Source organism: Xiphophorus hellerii, chromosome 2 (genome assembly GCF_003331165.1).
Source record: "Xiphophorus hellerii strain 12219 chromosome 2, Xiphophorus_hellerii-4.1, whole genome shotgun sequence".
NCBI lineage: Eukaryota > Metazoa > Chordata > Actinopteri > Cyprinodontiformes > Poeciliidae > Xiphophorus > Xiphophorus hellerii.
The window spans coordinates 12,321,554-12,331,454 of NC_045673.1; the positions used below are offsets into that span (position 1 = coordinate 12,321,554).

Sequence of the window (9,901 nt, forward strand, 5' to 3'; positions counted from 1 at the left end):
TTTTTGACACCTGCTTTATTTGTTATCTTCTGTTTACTTTATGTAAATCTGTTACTATAGATACGTTGGGTTGAAACATGAACCAAACTATAGATAAGATAAGATGGATAGCACTTCAGTTCATCAATGTGGGGGGAAAAGTGGTAAACATACAGTGTTCACAGCTAATTGTTTTTTTCCTGAGTGTGTGATCAGCTGAAGGACCAAATCCTTGTGAGCTGGCTCAGAGCCCCAGATACCGCAAAGGGCCTGATGTATGCTTTGACAACAATGAAAATGTAAGGGATAAACACCTTACTATACATAGCTTTGTGTGGAGAATTTGTTTTTTCCAAAAATACCTACAGTATATTAGTGACATTACCCAGTCCTGTCCAGTTAGTCTTATTTACATGCTTTTATATTTTCACCTCAATGCTCATAGTTTTTTTGGGGGGGGGGGGTTTGTTGCTTTTTGTTTTTGTCTGCCTTGCATCATCTCATCGCCTTTCATTCTTGTTTTGTGATTTTGCATACCAAGGATGAGCCACTGTGTCCAGTCAGTCGGGGTTCCACTCTCACCTCTGCACCTCTTCTTTTGTTTCTGTGTCTGACTTCAGGGTCAGTTTCATCACAAAGCTTTATTGAGGACAGTTTAGCCAATCAAGTTAAAAAATTCCATAGTGATCCCTGTAGCTGATTTAATCCTGTTGGATTTATGCCTTAAATTTAAAAATGTTGTTTTTGTTTTGTAACCCTTTAATAGTTTGAAGTCCAAACTCCAGTAGCTGTTATGCTTCAAAGTAATGGCTTTGTCTCTAGTATTTAACTAGTAAGTTAGTTAGCAAGTACTTTTGCATATTCTGTTTGAAGCCACAGGGGTTTTGAGTTTTGTCAGCCATAAACTTAGATTCTTACTAATTTTACTCCATTATTGTTGTTGGATTTTTTTTGTCAGATGTTTTTGAATGATGTTTCTATTGGTACTAAAGTTTAGTAACTGTTATTGCTCATAATTATCTCTAAATAATTTCTAAAGTCTTTTATTAAGAAATACTTAACGTTCATGCAAATCGTGAAGTGCAGTGTTTAAATGTCTTTTTCAAGATTTCTGCTATTTGCCCTGATTTCCTGTTTATCAGGCTTTTAGATCAAATCCAGTTCTCGGAGGATGTTTTTCCTTTAAATGTTGCCCACTAGCTTATTTAGGATTTACTACAAGTTTGCATTGAGATTACAATCTGGAAGGTGTCCTGGACATGGACCTGGAATTTCAATATTCTTGAGGCTATTTTGCTTTTACTGTCCTTTATGTAACTTTCCCTCCAGTGTGCTGTAAAAAGTCCTGACAGTTTTTCCCCTACATGTCCTATGTAGTCTGAAGCAAGCTTCATTAGATAAAATAACTGTACCATACTCCTCTGTAATCCAATCTTCATACCTCCTGTATAATGTCAGTCTGTCCTTTATCTTTCTTTTGGGATATAAGTTGTTTCTTTGCCGACCTTGACTAAAGAGCAGGGATTCATAGTAAAACTACCCATAATGCTACTAACAGCAAGACAACAGCCCAATTTTTAGATTTTGGTATTTGATGTCAAAACATAAACGAATATCAAATGCAAATTATGTATAAGTAGTTTTTAAGGTCTATAGGGGGATTTTGCATTGCACCATTTAAAAAAAAGCAATTAAACAAAGGAACAAGGTGGATCAAATCACATTCAGTATAACTGTACCAAAACACAACTTTGAACAATTCATACGATGTCTAAATATTTGGTAAAAAATGTTTCCCACACCTTTGTGAATCCTGCCTTTCATTGTGTTGCAACAATCATACTCCCAACCGGCCACTATTCATGTGAATGCATGTTTATATTATGAAGAGGCCTTCTAGGGAAGCAAAGGGGAGGGGAGGAATGGCAGAGGAAGTAGATGAACAGAGTAAAAGTGGGTTTGCCCTTTTCCATTTTCAAGCTGTCTTTTTTATTTTGGCTCAGCACCTCACAGGAAGACGGTTTGTGTCGAGGCCAGTCCATTTTGTCACTGGAGTAAACAGAGGAAGCCTCATATGGCTTTCCTGCTCTTTGAATAAAGAAGACAGCCGTCTCTTTTCCCTAGAATTCTGCCGCGTTTAGAAATACAGAATACACCCGAAAAAGAAACAAGCGTTGAAACAATGTAGTGCTCAAATGCATTAAAGGGTTAAAAAGAATTCAACAGAAAAATTTATGTGACATTTTGAACATTTTCAGTGTTTGAATTCTCTTAATATAAATCAATTTTCTAATTTGTAGATATAAAGTCTATGACTGAAGTAGTTCTGAAATTCATTAGAAACTGTTAAGACACAAATTAGTAACTGCTACAGTTTTAGTTTTTTGATAAAACAAACATTTTCTTACAAAAAGTATTTATGTCCCTCAAGCTACATTATTTTTGCAATGTTATGACTACAAACATCAATATATTGTACTAGGATTGTATGTGATCAAGAAGACACAAAATTTCTTCTTTTGACCAAAACTGACAGGTCAGGCAAAGATAGTTTCAATTAGAGAAGCATCCATAATAGCTATGAAGGAACGATCTAGAACAAAGACAAAGGACCCTAATCATACAGCCAGATCACACTTTAAAAGTTTAGTTCAAAGCATATTTTTGTGTTGGAATGGCCCACTCCTAATCTCTTATTTGTAATAAACACAAATAAAAAAAATTCCAACATGCCATAAATGTCAAATATGCTGTTTGTTGTATGCTGTGTTTTATTTCTCACACATTGATTTGTCTGACAGGAGGATGATTCTGATTGTGGAGGAGGGAACCACCTAAGTCCAAGTCTCTGGTCAATGCTTGGCCTCCAATTGCTGTTCTGGCTCACCAAATTCTTACTACAGTCATGACCCCTACACACACTCAAACGCTCAACCACGCTCACCCCTGCACAGATGATCATCACATTGCACAGGATGCCAGAAGACATTCCACTTACGCCATACAGGATGTATGCAGAAACATGTTAAACATTAAAAAAAAAAAAAAAACAGTCTCAGCATTTCCATTTTCCAATGCCAAAGGGTGCTCATCCATTTCCTCGTCATCATTTTTAAAAGTGGAAACGTACTGAGATCAGCTGCAATCATTTCTATCATCTACAACTTAATATTCTCTATGGTGCAAATGTAAGAGCTAACCAAACCCTTTAATTCTGCCTCATTTATTTTTTTTATTATTATTATTTATAAAGTAAAGATGGAAGATGTATTCCACTATGCCAACTGGAAATCAAGCAAAGACTACACGTTCACTGACAGCATTGATTTGTGAAGTTGTCAGCATTGTTTGTTGCATATGGGACAATATGCTGTAAAGATGTTTTTCAACCAGTGCAAATATCATAATTATCATTTTCATTTGAAATTATATATTTTTTTCCTCTTTATTTATTGATTTTGTTTGTAAAATCAACTAGCATTCAGTGACTTGCTAGGTGTTTCATTGTCGTAGCATGTGCTCAGTAGAGAGCTTAAGATTACATCATCACTTTGACACCAAAGCTCCTAAACAGTACCAAGGACCACAACTTTCCCAGAGAATGTGCACGCTATTTTTCTTCTTTGTGAACAACATTCCTTGCTTATAGGAGTACAGTATAATTGTATTTTAGCCTACAGCATTAGGTGTGTCTGCCTTCACTCTGTGCAGTCTTTTAGGTAAGTGACAACTTCAAACCTGGTTGTGCTTGGATTAGCAGTTTGGTTGTCTTCGGTTTGATGCATTGAATTCCCAGTGCCTACATAGTAGCTCTAAACATTCTGATATATGAATGAAGCAGTGCACCAGAGTTGTATTCTTACCATGTATGCCTCTAGGCTAATGCTTATTTCACTATAGCAGGGAAGTCAACCCTAGCAGTGATAATTTATGAAACTGGCCAAATCCACTGCTGTTGTTCTAATTCTTGAGATCGACACCACACCTCAATAAAACACTCATTTCGATTTTGGGGGATAGGGAAAACCAAACCTAATGCAGACCTGTCCATGTGTTCCAGCATCACTCTCCCCTTTATGACCCTGTTTCTGTTCCCTTTCTGGATCACCAGACTCAGGAGCCAAGATGACTTGTGAATGAGCTCAGCATATCAAAGACTGTTTTATTTGTTTCATTCCTCTTGCCGTCACCTCCCTATGCTTGTTTCCTTTTTTGTGTTGCTCTTAAAGTGCTGTGAAGAAAGGCGCTAAGGGTTTGGCGTCAAAATGCTGCATTGTGATGGGATGAGCTTGTCCGTGTTTGAACGCTGTATTTGCCTGTGATCAGCATCGGGACCTGCTGAAGAGAAACGTTCTGAATACACTACTACTACCAGTGGTAATTTTGCATTGCCTTACTTTGTCAGTGTGGTCTTTGTCAAAGACCACATGTGGGTTTGGATCTGTTTATTTACAAGCTATTTTACTGATAGCTGCTAAATTCTCTCTACCTTGCCTTCATGGTGACATCCTGCTGTTGAGTGATCAGGTTATGCTGTCTATCAAAGTTGTGTGTTGACTTGTGTTTTATCCCAGGGGTCCCGTGTCAATGTGCAGGCATGTGCGTGTCCCTCTGATTTCTGATTGTGCTTTAATACCGTATATGAAAATACTCTTTTGTGGAACTTCACTAGCCTGAATAAGTTTTGTATACATTTGTACACTAAAACTATTTACTGTATAAAAGGAAGAAAATCATGTAAAAGAAAAATGTTTATAATATGGTGTTGATTATTGTGCAAATATATATTCACAATAAAAGTGTTGTATTGTTATGACTAAGATTCCAGCTTTTTCCCCCCACATACATGTTGTTTTGTTCAACATCCTTGTTGCTGCAAAAGGAAAGAACTTCTGGACACGGGTTTCAATAACACTGCATCTGTAAAAGTACCATTATTTCCTGACTGTCTAATAATATCTGTTTGTCCTTCAATAATATACAGCCACTGAACGTAAAACTACTAACCAAAGAATATTAGTGTTGCTGCACTGCACAGAGTTAAAACAAATGTCTTTGTTTTGTTTTTTTTGTTCTCTGCTGATGCATACAAAAAATGGACATCTTTTGTATGCATCAGCAGAGAACTCTTTCATTTTTGTAAAATGTCAGTGCCAAACTTATTCAATTTTAACAGACAACATTTTGTGCAGTATCATAGTTTCAATTTACTTTGACTGACTCACATCTGGGACTATAGTTCTTGAACAACTGTTGGTAAATTACAAACTTGGCCTCATTCCAACCAATGGGCGGCTCTTTATCCCACCATAATGAAAAATAATGATAATAATTTATAATTATGATTTATCTGTGTTGTAATTAAAACATGCACAAAGTTGGTCAGCAATTGTAAGAAAGGTTTAATTCTATTACCAAAAGGATCTTTCTACTGATTATTAATGAGAATATGAATTTTTGACCTGTCATTTTTTTTTAAGAAAATGAAAATAAAGGCATTGTAAACTCCTTTTACAATACTTTACCTTTTGCAAGCCCAAATATTGTAAATAATTTGAAATCCTTAGTTTACTAAGTACTTTGAAATCATTATGACGTAGCTAAGATGTACATATTAGACGCAGGTTCTTATGTTTTGTCAATGGTAGAAATTTTGATCCAAATAAAGGAAAGCGATAAGCAAGAATTTTATAAAAGTGATGTGCACTATGAGATTGTGCTGAAATACATGTAGTGATTGTAAAAATAAATTCCAAAATTATTGATTAAGCTGTGATAGAAATCATGTGTTTTCCTGCTGATCCAAGTAAATACTCTTAGATCAGAAAGAGGGGATCTCAGCACAATTTTTTACTTTTTATAACCTGTATGTATTTCCTCTTAACTTCATCAATATCCCTCAGGCATTTTCTCTTTGGTACATCTGTTTTGTGTAAATTTATCCAAAAATTCCTACACTTACCTACAGCAATTTCTTCAATATCTTTATACTAGTTAATTGAGCAACTATTTTTATTTAATCAGTTTCTCTGCCTCTACTTATACGTTTGTTCTAATGTTGCTTTTTTGTTTGTTTTTTTTGTAATACTAAAATCATGTGTCTTGAATATACATACAACCTAAATAATCCAGATTTATTTCCAACCAACAGTCTATAATATGGGACAGAAGAAATAAATGATTATATTTTACCATTTCAGATGATGTTTTGACTGAAAGTGCCAACATCAAGGGATGAATTTATAACAAAATCATCCCTTAATTTTGTCATAAGTTTAAGGGATGAATTCTTAATCAAAACTTCCATTGGAGATGTTTTACAATGTTAAACGGATAATGAATAGTACACAAAAGAGTCACTTTAATTTGGTTGATAAATTATTGCTCCGTTTGCTCCCCTCATCCATCAGTCCAGTGTAAGGTTCCTACTGGAGGAACTTTTTTCCAGCCATCTAAAAACTTGTAAGCCGTCTGACTCAGCAGTGGTTAAGTGGAAGCCTTGCAGTGGCTTTTTGGATTTCTGCCACCAACTGCAGGAAGTGACACACAAGATCAATGTTGCATTGACAGCATGACCCATAGCTGGCTCTGCAAGAATCAGCTTGCGATTAGTGAACCCCTGTGAGGTTCAGTAACATGACTGTTATTATAATCTAACACTCTTTTACGTTTATTTACCAGAATACGCTATTTTTGGAGCAGTATTGCAACCCTCGGACACATTGTGAACTTCTCAGCCTCTAGATCATGATGTTTTGAGGACACTCACCCCAAGCCTGAATAAACTCCACTTCAAATGTGGTAAACGTAACACAGTAACACCAGCAGCAAAACCATTAATTGGAACTTTTTTGTAACTATAAAAAGGGGTTCCTGTAAGGAGTAACAAAGAGGTCACAATTTTTCCGTCATCATAAAATGCAGACACCGGAGTGGGACTAAAATTAAAACTGACATCCGGTAAAAAGAAAAAAAAAAGTACAAAAACAATCTTAAATAATATCAGTGTGTGCTGCCAGAGTTAGTGCATGAGTACATGTATGGTATGTTTTCCAGTAACAGGCACAAACCTTCTATAAATATTTTGCAAACATCATTGAGGTCAAGGTGCATTTAGTATGACTTAATAAGAAAAACAAGGAGTGTAATTTAAAGCACTTTTCCTAAATGACAAAATAGACCCTAAAGTGGTATTAGTTATTGGTACATCTTTTAGCACCTGTTCTTCCAAAGCATACTGTCACCAGCTTCAACGTGTAAATATATGTTCAATCATTGAGATAAAGACGGTGTTCTTTTGTACAGAGCAACAAACACACTTGGCATGTAACATCAGGAAATGCCACAGTGCTTTCCAAACCCATTAACGGTACCACAGACCTCTCTGTTCTCTCTACCTGTTTTTCTTTCTCTGCTTTCAGTTTACATTGTGTTTGTGTGAGTTTGTGTTCACATGTATGCGAGCTACAGGAATGAAAATTTGTCTATATGCAGTATTCAGAAAGTATTCACCCACCTTTGAATTTTTCACTCTTTGTTTCATTGCAGCCATTTGCTAAAATCAAAAAAAGTTTATATTATTTCTCATAATATGAGAAATAATAAAATAATAAATAACAATGGATAAGTTACACTGTATCCATTGTAACTTTGTAAAGTTCCAAAGTTTACAAGGTACACTTTGTAACTTTATAAGGTAAAGTTACACATTACACGTAATTTTAATACAGTGCTTTGTGCTCTGGTTAGATGAAAAGGTTAGTTCTTAACGGGTATATTCATTTTGACCCTGGTAGTTTTTGGTCTTTTGAACTAAAAAAAAATCACATTTTTAATACAAAGGTTTTAACATGGTGTAGGCCCACCTTTTGCTCTGACAACATCTGTAGCACTTCTGGATTGGCTGCCTGAAAGGTTAACAGGCTGGATTTATTCCACATATAAACAGCCTTTCACAGCAGAACACACCTCCTGATTGGAGCACGTCAGTTCAATGGCTTTGAGTGGAGCCAATATTTCTGGCAATATAGTGTGTATGATAATGTCCAAAACATAAAGATGATGAATACCCACACAAAGAATAAAGAAGCCCTTATCAGAGTGAATTCCTCTTCCGACAAAATCAGGAGAGTGATTTAACAAACCAATCATGGTAAGCATTCTACAAATGCTTGGAACAGTCCGTCTTCAAAAGCTATGCATGTACATATGTAGCTATGTAACCTTAAGAGTTATTGCTTTTTTGAGTGAAGAATGCCGTCACAAGAGCTTAGCTCATTTAGTAGAAATACTAAGGCACATTGGGACAGTGGGAGTGAAAATGTTATCTTGGTGGTTATTGTAGATACTTAAGGCACCTTTCCTGTCCTGATCCTGTCTTCAGAGAGCTGAAGGTACAACTTCACTAGCTGGATCTTACACAGCATGTGCAAACACTTCACTGTGTGTGTTATTGCCTGAGCTTCCCAGCATGAATGTCTGGCAAATCACTCAGGTGGGCTCCAAAAAGCTGCTTTCAATCCCGCCTGCTGCATGCCATGTTCACCATCAACATGTTAATTACATGTATGAGTTCTGACACAGACACATATGGGATGAAGTATACCTACAGCCCCACAGCAGCTTTTCCCCTGCATTGACTCTTTGATTTTTACCCAGCAAATGTGCTACCCCAGAGCATCAGTGTTTCTGAGTGAATCACACAAGAGCAAATTAGAAGTGAGAAAAACAGACAAGACAAGCTGACTATTTGCAGATGTGTAAGAAACGAGGAAACATGAGTTTGGATTCTATTTTAAGATCTACTCACGTTTTTGTTATGTGTATAATGTTTGGTTTCCTTTTATTTATCCAATGGCTGTGCAGTGGTTTTACACTTGTGTTCTTTTAGACATTTCTGAGAATTCTTTTCGGAGAATGTTGAGGCTCAGATTTTGGAATGGGAACATTTTGATGTATTACGTTTTTCAGTCGGCATGCATATTTGTTTTCAATATATCTGTTAGTTGCAAGCTTAACTTCAGAGGCTCCAGTGGAAAATATGCATAGTCACTGTGTTCAAAAGGTTACTGTCACTGATAAACAATCACATCCAAACACAAACGTTAGGATGATGGATATATTCAACTTTGTCACTGTGCACTTTTACGAGACCCAGGTCTGCTGTCAAATAGCCGGCGCAATAGAGTGTGTGTGGGACGCTGATGTGTTTTTGGGACACGCTTTATGTATACCATGCTAGAGGATGTGTCATTTAAACAATCATGCTTTGTGTTAATATACAAACTCACCATGGCATTTTTTTCAGGAATTGTTCAAGTGTTCAAACACAAATGTTCACATCGACACCCATAAACACAGGAGGAAGGGTAGACAAAAGGCAAAAAAAAAAAAAAAAGACTGTTCTCACAACTAAGGGTGTTTTTCTGTATTACAATATTTAGTGTAATAAAATTTAATATGTTTCACTACAGGAAGTAAATTAATCAAGTTTTTGTATTTGAAAAGTTACTGATAAGTGTATTTCAGGATATGTATTGTTCATTTTAATGTACATAAACTTCTTCAGATGAAAGTAAAACTGCTGTTACCACTAACAAAGAAAATATTGAATTGAAACAGTCCTGCTGCAGACAAAACAACTTGAACAATGGACTAAAAAGTTGGAAAAATTAGTCATCAAAAAAAGATTTTGTTCTCTGCTTTCTGTAGTTAAAAAAGTTTAGTCGTTTTGTAAAAATGGCACAAGATGTTTGTAGAAAAATAAGTAACACACTGGCTACATTAAATTACTAGAGTTTGTAGGATAGACCAAGGTTGTCATGCTTTTTATTCTTGCTTTTTTACTCCCGTTTATCATTAAGATGTCCAATAATGATTCACAATCAGTTTTATTTGCAAAGTTTGTGCACACAAACAAGGC

The 9,901-nt window shown here is 35.8% G+C and overlaps 1 protein-coding gene across 3 annotated transcripts in view; it reads left to right on the forward strand.

Annotated features, from left to right (window-relative positions):
* Positions 1-4,795, forward strand: part of LOC116707984 (voltage-dependent calcium channel subunit alpha-2/delta-1) — a 71,054-nt gene extending 66,259 nt beyond the window's left edge. For all 3 annotated transcript variants that reach the window (XM_032545708.1, XM_032545724.1, XM_032545718.1), the window contains 2 exons: positions 196-278; positions 2,781-4,795. In XM_032545708.1, the coding sequence (XP_032401599.1) occupies positions 196-278; positions 2,781-2,888 (191 nt within the window). In that variant the 3' untranslated portion in view covers positions 2,889-4,795. The remainder of the gene's footprint in view (positions 1-195; positions 279-2,780) is intronic.
* Positions 4,796-9,901: the final 5,106 nt, after the last annotated feature.